This window comes from Neoarius graeffei, chromosome 4 (genome assembly GCF_027579695.1).
Source record: "Neoarius graeffei isolate fNeoGra1 chromosome 4, fNeoGra1.pri, whole genome shotgun sequence".
NCBI lineage: Eukaryota > Metazoa > Chordata > Actinopteri > Siluriformes > Ariidae > Neoarius > Neoarius graeffei.
In genome coordinates this window covers 39,206,807-39,220,618 of record NC_083572.1, presented here as the reverse complement: position 1 = coordinate 39,220,618, position 13,812 = coordinate 39,206,807, and the positions used below count along the sequence as shown (strand labels likewise).

Below are 13,812 nucleotides of genomic sequence, written 5' to 3'. Positions count from 1 at the left end.
GTCTCGAAGCGCAGCAGGTGGGGGAGGGGCTACTCGCAGGCTTCAGTCTGATTGACGTGTCAGTATCCAATCATTTTGAGGCGGTACCTCGATAGGATTGGATGGCGTTTTTCCTTTATTTTACACTGTAGACTGGATTAAAATATTTCGTTTTTGGGTCAAACCTTCTATTGTACTGCTTGCAACATGTGTGAGGAGCTTTTCAAGCAATATGGAAAAAATTACTCCTGAAAAACATCTCGTACCCCACCTTTAAGATACAGTACACAGGATACTAATTGCATTAGAATTAAATGCTTAGAAATAAAATGGTTATGATGATTGTGTGTGTTTTGTAATTAAACTCTGTAGCTGAATAATAGCCAGTGTAGCTAAAATTACAATACACGACCATCTGGTGGAAATAAAAATCAGTCGAGCACCCAAATAAAACTTTGATTTCTGTGACGTACACTTTTAGTCTTTAGTCATTAATAGTTAATAAAAGAATCACACCTGTGTTTGTCAACACACTCCTCCTTAGGAAGACTTTTTTTTTTTTTTTTTTTTTTTTTAAATCGACTGACTTGAATTGCATTATTCCTGATTTCCAGTTCCTGCAGCACCTAACACAGGGAACTGGCGTGATCACTTGTCCGTTGGTTTATCAGAATACAGCATGGGCCTTCACCCACCGCATGCCTATAGCTACAATTCAGTCCATCAGAGTCACCTTCCACAGAGCCGGTAATTATTACCTTCATTACGTTGTTGTCCTGACATTAATTCTCTTAACCACAGTGTCCTGCTCATTTATGCCTTAGGAATGCACTCCAAGGAGAGGATCAGTTCGACGCCGGGCCGCACAATGCTCATCATTCAATATATTTTGTTGACAACCACTTATGACCTCTTTTTGTGATTTTATACAATGCTTGCATCTCCCATCCTCTTTCTCATAGACATGCCTTCAGTCCACACTCTGCACCCTCCTGGCACTACCCACCTCCTTCCTTCTCACCTATTGCTTGTTCTTCCTCATCTTCTTACTTCTCCCTCCCTCCACCTCCTTCTTCCTGCTATCGGGTGGAGCGGTCAGGCTGTGATGGCTCCAAAACTGACATGGTTAATAAAGCCTCCTTACTAAATGTTATCCTTGATAGTAAGTAAAAATGTGCTAGTTATGTGTTGTTGTTGTTTTTTTTTTCTTTTTCTGTGTGGTGTCTCGTGAGTGGCGTCATTGAAGTCTCTGGTTGTTCGTGCTCCGTGTTGCTGCAGTTTGTGTGGAATTTCTGGGTTTGTCCTCCCATGAAAGAAAAGTTGCATGGCTTTAAGTGTCTGTGTTTCTCCAGACAGAAAGTTCTTGACATCATGTCCTTGGGTCATATATTCCTTTGTGTGTGTGTGAAAGAACAGAGAAAACACAGGTTTCTGCTTTATCTAACTAACCACCATCCCTTTCACGCCAGCCGCCAGCCCCGTCGTCTTCTAGCTCCACCCCCAGGCCCCAGAGCTCCATCTCCGTTTGCGAGGAGGAGCCCAGCTCCAGGAACTTTAGACATGCCTGGTGCTGTTGCGAGTGGTTATGACCAGGACTATTATTACACTCAGTGCTAGTGCAACTGAAAGCACTAAACAATGTGGTGAGCTGCATACAAACCCCACGCTGCTTCTCTAACCTGCAGGCTTAATGAACTGGTGTCACTCCTAACAATCATTTTCCTGATGCACTAAACCTGTCTGGTAGCTCGGCTTTATTTCACCACACTGCTGGTTAGGTTTGTGTGTTCAGTGGTGGTGGGTTAGTCTTGTGTGTCGGGTATCAAACTTCACGGGTGGCATCTTGTTCTGAGGATGAACATGTGACATGTCTTGATTGCTGCAAGTTGTGCTTGTGATCGTGCACATTTTTCATCAGGTGTATGAATGTTTTAACCCTGTGTTGGAAAAAAAAATGTCTACAACTCCCAAGTGTCCAAAACCTAATGAGAAAGCAGTTCGGTTTAATTAGTTATTAGTTGTTTTTATTCTCTTATCTGAGGAAGAGGAGCTTATTTCACACCATCCTAAAATAACTCTCTGGCCCTATGTTTCGTCTGATTTTAATGTAGACAACCAGGGGTAAAATGTTCAGAAATGTTGTGATTTCCTGATACACATTTCTTATACTATCTATTTTTTTTTTCTTTCTTTCAGGTCATACGTAGATGTAAACCAAATGGATTCGCACCGGAGTAGCCCAGTGGACAGTTTTGACTCTGAGGATTCGAGACTTTACTGGCACGAAGACTCCAAGCCTGGAACTATAGTGTAGGAAGTTAAGAGAACTTCTTCATGCTTTGTGCCTTTTTCAAATCCCCCTTTTTTTTTTTTTTTTTCCTCCCCTGCGGGCGACAAGTTCAAAGCATCGGTGTTTTCAGGAGCGATGCCGGTTCAGTGAGAATGAGTGCATTCCCCTTGTAACAGAGCCAAAACAGACCTTTGGGACACTCTGGAGAGCAACACTTTGAGTGTGTGTGTGTGGTGCTAGCACTTCTGGAGCTTGGCTTGCCCTGATGAATGGAATTTCTTTGGGATTTGTTAATAGCGATTGGGCCCAGGAAGGTGGTATTCAAGCCAGATAGCAGTGGAAGGATATTACAATCGTAAATCCTCTTCATGGACACAAAGCAAATATTAATATGAAGGACTAAACTCAGCTGGTTTCTGTTTTGTGAAAAGTCTCCCATGGACGTTTTGCAGTTTATTTAAACAACTTGAAGCATTAACCTAGATATTGCTATTGAAGTTAACTCTCTCTCTGAGGAAATATTTTTACAAATATTTTATATATAATTATGCATCAACTTTTTGGATTCACAAGGGCTTTGAACGTGGCTATGCAAGAACATCTGAAGTTCATTCAGTATTTTTCTTTCCCCCCCAAGTTGCCCTACTCTGGCAAGCGTTGCTCTTTTTTTTTTTTGGTCGTGTGTTTACTTGCTGAATTATTTACACTCCTTATTTAAAATACACTGTGTTGCTTTGCCTGTCTGCTGTGGCTAGATCTTGGATACAGAACAGGAATCTGGATCATTGTATCGACAAGATAAACACAACTGTGGAAAGGTGCTTGAAAAACACAGACCAGCTTGTAGCCATGTTGCAGATAGTAAATAATGCCCTGGAATATTATACTTATTACTGAACATTGGAACATAGCTTCGCTTAGGGTTTCTGCTAGATTACTTATTCCTGAAAGCCCAAACTGTTTTGCACCATGCATTTTAAATATAGTACTAATTAGGTTAAATTGCTGATTAGTTGTACAATGTGTTTTTTTTTCTCTCTCTCTCTCTCCTCCCTCTTCTTCCTTCAAATCTGACTTATCCACAAGCAGAAACCAAGGCCTGGTGTTTGCCATCTTTGTCTCTCTCCAGCAGAGAGCCGATAATGTGTATGTAAATTCTGTATATAGAGGTTTTTGGTTTTTTTTTTGTCATTTTTAAAGAGAATTTTTTTTCTATGTGCTTTTTTTTTTTTTGAAAAATGTGTAATATATAGTCATCAGAATTGTTAAGCTGGTTCTTAGTAATTTCTATCAATGAAATTTCTTTGAATTAAAGAACAATGACCAAACAAAATGAAACATCATTTAAAATGCAGTTAAGACGTGTTGCATGGTGAACGATTGAAAATTTTTTAAGTAGTTTAAAAGTCATAACAGATTTAGAATTAAAGCTCTGAACCCTGCAACAATATTTAAATTTGATTTATGATTTCATGAAATCTGGATTTTACTGGTGGCATTCAGGGGAAAGAGTGGTTAGTCAATTAACCAGAAAAAAAAATATATATATATATATATACACACACACACTGGGTGCGATTTGCTGGGGGGGATGGTGGGGATCATCCCCCCCCTCTGGTTTTTATCTCTGCTGAAAAAAAAAATCCTCGGGGACAACCCCGTCAATAAAACAAACAAACCAAAAAAAAAAGTTGACATGACAGGCATGTTGTGACACAGTTTTCTATGGTCTACATTTCACTCACTTTCAAAATGACCCGAAGTGGCAGCTTTGATGTTCACGAACGTCCCCAGCAAATAGATACATTGTAGATAATAACAATATCCAGAGTGTGAACGTGGATTTAGCGCCATGAATCACATCCTTACTGATGAGCGCAACAGAATGAATGTATCCACACTGACAGCCTTCTTTTCCTCGCTGTCAATGGGCCAGACGTGCGTTCCTTCCCTGCTGAGAAATTCGCAGAAATGTGGATTAAAGAAGGGCGAAACGCGGCGGATAGCGCACCGACGGGAAAGCAGAAAAGGCCACATGAACTGCGCCATCAGAGCAAACTGTTCATTTAGTATTCATGTATTTCAGTGATTTTCGAGTCACTGTCCATTTAATCCGGAGGGAGAGAAACATCACAGCAACGCGACAAGCAATGCGAACTTTGTTGTGTGTTAGTGTTCGTGTATTTAGTCAGAGAGATAGGAAGATGTGTTCGTTTTCATTTAGTGTTATTCATTTGATATCATCGGACGTTATTGAGCTGTTAGCCTATTGTTACCTTAATTTTGTGACGTTTCATGATTAAAAAAAAAAACATCCCCCCTTCTGGTTTTTTGACAAATCGCACCCTGTATACACACACTACCATTCAAAAGTTTGGGGTCACTTTGAAATGTCCTTATTTTTGAAAGAAAAGCACTGTTCTTTTCAATGAAGATCACTTTAAACTAATCAGAAATCCACTCTATACATTGCTAATGTGGTAAATGACTATTCTAGCTGCAAATGTGTGGTTTTTGGTGCAATATCTCCATAGGTGTATAGAGGCCCATTTCCAGCAACTCTCACTCCAGTGTTCTAATGGTACAATGTGTTTGCTCATTGCCTCAGAAGGCTAATGGATGATTAGAAAACCCTTGTACAATCATGTTAGCACAGCTGAAAACAGTTGAGCTCTTTAGAGAAGCTATAAAACTGACCTTCCTTTGAGCAGATTGAGTTTCTGGAGCATCACATTTGTGGGGTCGATTAAATGCTCAAAATGGCCAGAAAAATGTCTTGACTATATTTTCTATTCATTTTACAACTTATGGTGGGAAATAAAAGTGTGACTTTTCATGGAAAACACAAAATTGTCTGGGTGACCCCAAACTTTTGAACGGGTGTATGTATGTGTGTGTGTATATATATATATATATATATATATATATATATATATATATATATATATATATATATATATAAGTTGTGAACATTTTCCTCTCAAAGAAGGGATCTAATGCTTTGTCTTTTTAATTTTGGACTACGAAGAGAGACAAATGCTGTTTAGGTGCATGTACAGAAAACCAGAAGAACCTGTAGAGGACCGACACACCCGCTCATTCCTCATGGGGACCAAAACTAGATCAGCCATGTTTACATAGCTGAGTAAGAGCAGCTCATGCCTGCGATACTCATTCATAGTGTATGTATTATACTTTGGGTTGATAGAAGAATTCACTATATACCAAATGATCCACTTTAACTTCTGTAAATCATTTTGTTCTGAGAAAACGTTAATTTTTTCCATGTCGTGCTAATCAAATATTTCAGAGCCTTAATACATGCTTTCTTGTTATTCTTCTAATATGCAACATCTGAAAGTACTCCATGTAGACACTTGAAATACATTCTTCTTCATCCTAACAGAACATTTCTCAGAAACACTGCAGCAACACAATACAAACCAGGACAGCAAATTAATCCTTTTAAGATCTAGTTTAAACTTGGTTACACTAAGTTTAGTAGTTCTATCATAGCTGAGCTTGAACGTAAATTGCCTGCACGGTATGTAAATTTGCCACTACACTCTTTTTGGAAGCAAAGTTGCTAAAGGGGTCTAAATAGTTGCCAAGTTGGAAATGCTGAATGCAGATTAAGTTCCAGCTGCTGTCTTTCATTGCAGTGGTCTGTTAATAAAAAGCTATTGTGTCACAAGAGCAAAGTACAAATACAATAGTTCAGAGTCTAATGTTATAATAAAGCACTATTTACATTTTACTAAAAAAAAAATAAGTAACTTGAGAGACCTTGCTTGAAGGAAATCAATCATGGATGTAGTATTTCCTGTTAAGGTCGGATGGTGTTTCTGATTGGCGGGTGATTGTGATCTCTGTCCAGTGTTGCCAACATGATGACTTTGTTGCTAGATTTTTGAAGACATTTAGACCCCTTCAGCAACTTTTATTTCAATATAGCGCTTACCAAAATTTCTAGGATGTGTTCGAGCAGATGTTAGCAACTGTCCTGCAGTTGATACAGGAGAGTTGAGAGCAGGTTTGGTCGACTCTCCACCAGTGTGTAAAGCCAGATTTGAGCTGATGTTCCCAACAGCTAATCATTGATTTACCATTGTTTGTACCACTCATGCACTTATTTGTTCGTTTAAAATGTTTCTTAGCTGTGCATACTAGGCATGGGTGATACCACTGATTTTTTTCTTTGCAATCTGATACCAAGTAATACTAAAGCTAGTATACCGATCCTGATACCAATACTTTCAAAGGTCTTCTTGTGTATGCAAAAATAAGAAATCTTTGATTTCTGTAGTGAAAACTGGTAAATACAGATATCAAAATTGTACTTAAACTTTGGCACGAGTATGGAAAGAAATATAAAAAAAGAACTTTTATTTTTAATAAAAGCAACTATTAAAGCACAGATCCAAGAATGTCCAACAAATAAATATAATTTTCAGGAGTTATTCTTCACATAAACTGAAAATCTGGTCATCCGCTACCCTGAGGTGAAATAAAAAACTTACTGATTTTGACACATGGCATTTTGCTTCATTGTTTACAAGAGTGAAATAGCGCCATACAATGGTTTTGTTTCCTTGCTGCCATTGTGCACCTAACTAATGCACAGAATCTGTCTCTTTGCGTGCCTTACTACTGCCTTTCTATAAGCTGTGGGGAGTGAAGGAGGTGGAAGGAAAAGTAGTTCCTATCCTAAACAACAATTTTAAAAATAAATGAATAAAATGAATTTAATAAAATCAATGCTTAATGATAGTAGGCATCACACTGGTTAGCACTATCGCCTCACAGTAAGACGGTTCTGGGTTCGAGCCCAGCGGCCAACAGGGGCCTTCCTGGGTGGAGTTTGCATGTTCTCCTCGTGTCTGTGTGGGATTCCTCCAGATGCTCTAGTTTCCCCCACTGTCCAAAGACATGCAGATTAGGTAAAAATACCCAACAACTAGGGTTGTATAAGCCAGTGCATACTTCGCGCTGGTCCCAAGCCCAGATAAATTGGGGAGGGTTGCATCAGGAAGGGCATCCGGTGTAAAAACTTTGCCAAATCAAATATGTGGACCAGAGCTGCTGTGGTGACCCCTAACATACGGGAGCAGCCACAAGAAGACGACTGCTTAAAGACGGTACCTGTTATTAAAAAAATATATATATTGAGGATTGATACTCTGGTATTGAGCTTCTTATCCTTAGTTCATATATTTACAGGTGCATCTCAAACAATTAGAATATCGTGGAAGTTCATTTAAAAAAAAAATTTAATTCAAAAAGGTAAACTTTCATACATTTTATATTCATTATACATAAAGTGAAATTTCAAGCTTTTTTTGTTTTAGTTCTGATGATTATAGCTCATGAAAATCAGAAATCCAGTATCTCAAATTCTTAGAATGTTTCCTAAGGTCAATCAAAAGGATTTATAATACAGAAATGTCCAACTTCTGAAAAGTATATTCATTTATACACTCAATACTTGGTTGGGGCTCCTTTACGATGAATTACTGCATCAATTCAGTATGGCATGGAGGTGACCAGCCTGTAGCACTGTTAAGGTGATATTGAAGCCCAGGTTGCTTTGATAGTGGCTTTCAGCTCATCTGTATTTTTGGGTTGAGTGTTTCCCATCTTCCTCCTGATAATACCCCACAGATTCTCAATGGGGTTCAGGTCAGGTGAGTTGGCTGGCTAATCAAGCACAGTAATATCAGTCAGCAAACCATTTGGTAGTACTTTTGGTACTGTCAGCAGATGCTAAGTCCTGCTGGAAAAGGAAATCGGCATCTCCATAAAGCTTGTCAGCAGAGAGAAGCATGAAGTGCTCTAAAATCTCCTGGTGAATGGCTGCGTTGACTTTGGACTTGATAAAACACAGTGGACCAACACCAGCAGATGATATGGCAGTCCAACTCATCAGACTGTGGAAACTTCACACTGGACTTCAAATACCTTGGATTCTGTGCCTCTCCACTCTTCCTCCAGACTGTAGGACCTTGATTTCCAAATGATGTTCTTTTGGCTATTCCCATTAGGGGTCTTGACAGTGGATAATGTCCCTCCATCTCCTGCAAAATTTACTTTCATCTGAAAAGAGGACTTTGGACCACTGAGCAATAGTCCAGTTCTTTCCCTCCTTAACCCAGGTAAAATGCTTCTGATGACGTCTCTGGTTCAGGAGTGGCTTGATATGAATGCGACAGTTGTAGCCCCTTTCCTGAAGATGTGTTTGTGTGGTGGCTCTTGATGCACTGACACCAGCCTCAGTCCACTCCTTGTGAAGCTCTCACAAGTTCTTGAATCGACTTTTCTTGACGGTCTTCTCAAGGCTGTAGTCATCCCTGTTGCTTGTGCACCTTTTCCAGCCAGCCTTTTCAGCACTGACCTCCTGTGGCTTACCCTCCCTGTGGAGGGTGTCAATGATTGATTGTCTTCTGACTGTCAAGTCAACAGTCTTCCCCGTGATTGTGGTTGCGTGTACTGAACTAGACCGAGAGATGCATGGTATTCATACTGTTTTACTCAAAATTAAACATACATTTTGAGGTTTTTTTTTTTGCACTGTCAGCCCTGTTTATCAAAATTAAAGTAGAAAAATCCTTGAAACATTTGTTTACGTGTAATGAGTCTTGAATATATTACATTTGCACTTTCTTAAATAACTGATGGAAAATATTGAACTTTTTCATGATATTCTAATTGAGACGCACTAGTATATTTAGTCATTTGGCAGACAATCTTATGTAATAAAAATTCGTAACATTTTTCCTTTGTCTGTTTCCCAACTCTTCACTTATTGCTTCTTATTTGGTCTACATTCTTGTAAGAAATTATCTTGCACTGCAAAACACTTTCTCCTGGACAGGGTCATGGTGCCTAAAAATAGCATTTTATAAGTACATAAATAGTTGACTCTAATTTGTAAATACGTGTATAGTTTATGGTGTCTTGACCAAAGATTCCTTTCTATAAGAAAGACCAAATCATAGACCAAGTGCCTTTAAAAAATTGTCATTGTACATCACACACGCACACACTACCAGTCAAGTTTGGAGACACCTTCTAATTCAATGGTTTTTCTTTATTAATTAAGACACCATGTTTTTGACACATGGATTACTACAGTTGTGTAATAGGGCTATTTACTGTATTTTTATTATTTACTATTTGATCTCAAACAGGCACCACGATGGTGTAGTGGTTAGCGCTGTCGCCTCACAGCAAGAAGGTCCGGGTTCGAGCCCTGTGGCCGGCAAGGGCCTTTCTGTGCGGAGTTTGCATGTTCTCCCCGTGTCTGCGTGGGTTTCCTCCGGGTGCTCCGGTTTCCCCCACAGTCCAAAGACATGCAGGTTAGGTTAATTGGTGACTCTAAATTGACCGTAGGTGTGAATGGTTGTCTGTGTCTATGTGTCAGCCCTGTGATGACCTGGCGACTTGTCCAGGGTGTACCCCGCCTTTCGCCTGTAGTCAGCTGGGATAGGCTCCAGCTTGCCTGCGACCCTGTAGAACAGGATAAAGCAGCTACAGATAATGAGATGATCTCAAACACATTTAAGATGGCAAGAAATTGCACTAATTAACTTTTGATGAGGCACACATGTTAAAGGTAGACTGCCTTCCAGATTTTTCAAGTGTAGGTCATAAAAAGAATTTTCCCTAACACCCAATTACTTTTGTTTAGTGGACCGAAAGCTAATGAATTTGAATCAGACTTCCAATTTTATTAGTTTTTTTTAATGGAGCAATTAATGAATTTAGGGCCACGTGGCCCTAAATTCTCTATTTTTTTCTGCTTCAACATGACCCGATTCAAGATACTACATCATGCATCACGTCATGGGCTTTCCCCATTCGAGCAAGGCATCGTGGGATACAAATTTGAAACGGAAGAGAAAAATGGAGGACGTGAGTATACGAATGAAACATGGAAGACTGATTTCAGTAACAGAAGTGAGAAGAAAAGATGTTATGTTGCGAAGGAAAGGAAACACAGGACCAAACTAATAAATATTGGCGATCAGCGAGCACCTTGGTGTGATCAGCTGTTCGTTTAGCGACAAAATTATGTAACGGTGTCTATGCACAGTCAATGGCCAACCTGCATATGTGCACACGGACTTCCTCTGTCTGCTTGACTGTGTAAAGCGAGCGATTTCATGCACATTATTTGCTCGGAAATCCCCTCAAATTAAATAACTTCCCAGCCACAGAATGACCTGATATTTTGAGATATTACAGAAATAAGCATACATCACAATGACAATTTCAGAGGGAACTAAATTTCACCAATTTTATTAAATTGAAATGCAGTCTCGCTTTAATTGAAAAGCATTCCAGGTGACTACCTCATGAAGCTGGTTAAGATAATACCAACAGTCTGCAAAGTGTCATCAAGGTAAACACTGGCTACTTTGAAGAATCTAAAATATGAATCATATTTTGATTTTTTTAAACACTTTTTTTAACCACATAATTCCATACCTGTTCATGTTATTTCATAGTTTTGATGTGTTCAAAATACAGGAAAACCTATGAATAACTCTTCATTAGCTATTTTCCCCTGAAAAGAAGAGGCTACAATCAATTTAAACACTACTATTTATGATGCGTCTTAAACCTTAAATGAGTGTTTACTTCATGCTAGTTTTAAACTTCTCACAACATATGGATTCGGATGCACTTGACACCCTGACTTACCAAAGAACTTTCATTCAACTGGTGCAGCTGGCTCCCGTACTCAAATAAACTCTGGACCACAGCTTATTGCTCTCCCCAAACAAACTGGGATGTCCGGGTCACAGCTGTGCCCCGCTGTCTCTCTTCCTTCTCCATTCAAGACACAGCAGCTGCACAAAGATATCAGGGCGAGCAGCAGCTGACACTCATCTTAAAAACAAACAAAGGCCTTCTATCTGTATCTCACCTTACCAGGCACGTCTTGCCCCATCCAAGTTCGATTTATGACTGGGTCTTTCTTTAGTGGCCAACATCAGTGACTTGGTAAAAGATTATTCTTCAAACGTTTATTTCTGAAGCACACTTTTACTTTGAAAGGAATGGATTGACCGTTTGAATTTGCAGGTTAGAAAATTCAGGCCTTGCATGTACCTTCTAATTATGAAGCAAACCACAGGCAAGCAAGTTGGTGAGTACTAACCATCCATCCATCATCTGTAGCCACTTTATCCTGTTCTACAGGGTTGCAGGCAAGCTGGAGCCTATCCCAGCTAACTATGGGCGAGAGGCAGGGTACACCCTGGACAAGTCGCCAGGTTATCGCAGGGCTGACAGAGTAGCTGACACCTCCCTTTAATTATTAGAAGCCAAACCGCACCACCTCAAAAGCAGATTGGGAGTTATTTGGCTGACTAATCATGATCAGCCTTTTGCAGTGCACTTCAGGGAGGAAAATTCATGAAGATGAAACATGGTGCAACATCTCATTATCTCTAGCCGCTTTATCCTGTTCTACAGGGTCGCAGGCAAGCTGGAGCCTATCCCAGCTGACTACAGGCGAAAGGCGGGGTACACCCTGGACAAATCGCCAGGTCATCACAGGGCTATGGTGCAACATCACACGGCTCATTTATGATGAGAGCATGTCTAACTAATGACTAAGGTAGAGTTTAACATGGGGGCAGCCATGGCCTGAAGGTTAGAGAAGCAGCCCAAAGGGTCGCTGGTTCAATTCCCGGGATCAGAAATTTGTGAGGGGAGCTCAGTGAATGAACAGTACTTTCCTCTCCCTCTGTATCATGACTGAAATGTATCTAAACCTCCACCTGCTCCCCAGGCACTGTAGCATAGCTGTCCACTGCTCTGGGTATGTGCATGTGTACTTGTTGCTCACTTTTATGTGCAAGCATGTGTTCACTGCTTCTGATGGGTGAAATACAGAGAAGGAATTTCACTGTGCTTGTGTACATGTGACAAATAAAGGTTTCGTCTAAGACGACAGGATTTACTGGTATTCAACACTTTCCCCTACAGTGTAGACTGGTCAGACGTACTCTGATTACAGTTTAGTTTGTAGTACATTGGCTCAACTTGCTACTGTGTAAACTGTTCCTTTCACGGCACACCTTCTACATTGCAGAAGATAGAATCAAGTGCTTACTCTGAAGCAATGGTGAAGAATTATATTTTTTACATGTTGCACTGTAGTGTTTGAGCTTCACACACAAAAAGCCAAATTTTTTTGTGCTTTTGAATAAGTTAAACCACACCATTTCTCTTGTGCACAGCTGTTGCAGAAGAGGTTGTTCTGAATAAATTAGACAGCTGAATATGCAGGCATAGCTGCACAGCAGGTAGTATTGTTACCTCACACACTACTGCACTCAGATTACTGTCTGTGTTGGAGTTCCGGATGCTCATCCCATGTCTGTGTGGATTTCCAGTTCCTCTCCAGGTTCAGGTTTCATCTACGCCTGTAGATTTGAATGAGAGAGTCTGCAGGAATGTTTGTGATCTACTGTGACCCTGACCCGGATAAGGCAGGTACTGAAGATGAATGATGAATAAACGAGCTGAATTAACCCATCATCAAATGAACCATCAGATGTTTACTGGTGTGCATTTCATTTCTACTGACTTAAGAACAAGCTACAGCACGCCAGTCATTTAGGGACACACTACAGCAAACACACAGCTGTTCAAACTGTGGTTGGAGAGGTTCCTGCAATAGCATCTGCATGCCCTCGGTGACTTGTTGCTACTTCATTCAGAGTGAGTAATGCTCACCTACATTTTCCGATAGTCATCAGCCTGATGAACAAGTACGTCATCAAATTCTGTTTCTTGTGATTACTTGAAGCACAGTTTTAATGTTATATATAGAACACTTAAGAGACCGTGTCACAAAGCAGTTTCTAAGTTCCTTGGAAAAATGAATCATCTTTCAGCTGTTCCTGTTAGGGGTCGCCATAGCGGATAACATCCCTCCATATCGTTTTCTGTCGCACCAACGGTCCTGATGTCCTCCTTCACCACATCCATAAATCTCATCTACCTCTTTGCTCCAGCATTCTTTTCCCCAATATGCCCTGGATCTCTCCTCTGTACGTTTCCAAATCATCTCAATCTCTCCTCTCACTTTCTGTCCAAGCCGTCCTACATATGCTATCGCTCTAATATTCTTGTTTTGAATCCTGCCCAACTTTGTCACTCCCAATTAAAATAACATCAACTCCACTACCTACAATTCAGCCTCCTGTCTTTGGCAGTGCCACTGTCTCCAAACCATAGAACGTAGCTGGTCTTAACTAGCATCACATGTCCCCGAAATCTGAGGAACAAAGCAGTGTTAATTAGCCCAGATGGGGTGCAGCTTGGAAAAGGAAGCATATCATGTTGAGCTGTTGCTGATTCAGCAGTGCAGAAGAACAGACATATGAGGAACTACAGATGTTCAAACTCAACCATGAGTTTGAGTAACAGACCCTGTAATCTACTGAAATTATTAAATGAGATCACCAGGACCAGTTGTAGGGGATTTGGGGGGAGTAATAATCTATCAGCCAGTTTACAGTGGAGGA

At 40.2% G+C, this 13,812-nt stretch overlaps 1 protein-coding gene across 10 annotated transcripts in view; it reads left to right on the top strand.

Annotated features, from left to right (window-relative positions):
• The window catches only part of frmd4ba (FERM domain containing 4Ba), a 176,459-nt gene extending 172,875 nt beyond the window's left edge, over window positions 1–3,584 (top strand). For 6 of the 10 annotated variants that reach the window (XM_060919238.1, XM_060919237.1, XM_060919228.1 and 3 more), the window contains 3 exons: window positions 594–726; window positions 942–1,141; window positions 2,176–2,269. In XM_060919238.1, the coding sequence (XP_060775221.1) occupies window positions 594–726; window positions 942–1,141; window positions 2,176–2,186 (344 nt within the window). In that variant the 3' untranslated portion in view covers window positions 2,187–2,269. The other 4 variants (XM_060919232.1, XM_060919233.1, XM_060919235.1 and 1 more) reach the window with 4 other exon arrangements.
• Window positions 3,585–13,812: the final 10,228 nt, after the last annotated feature.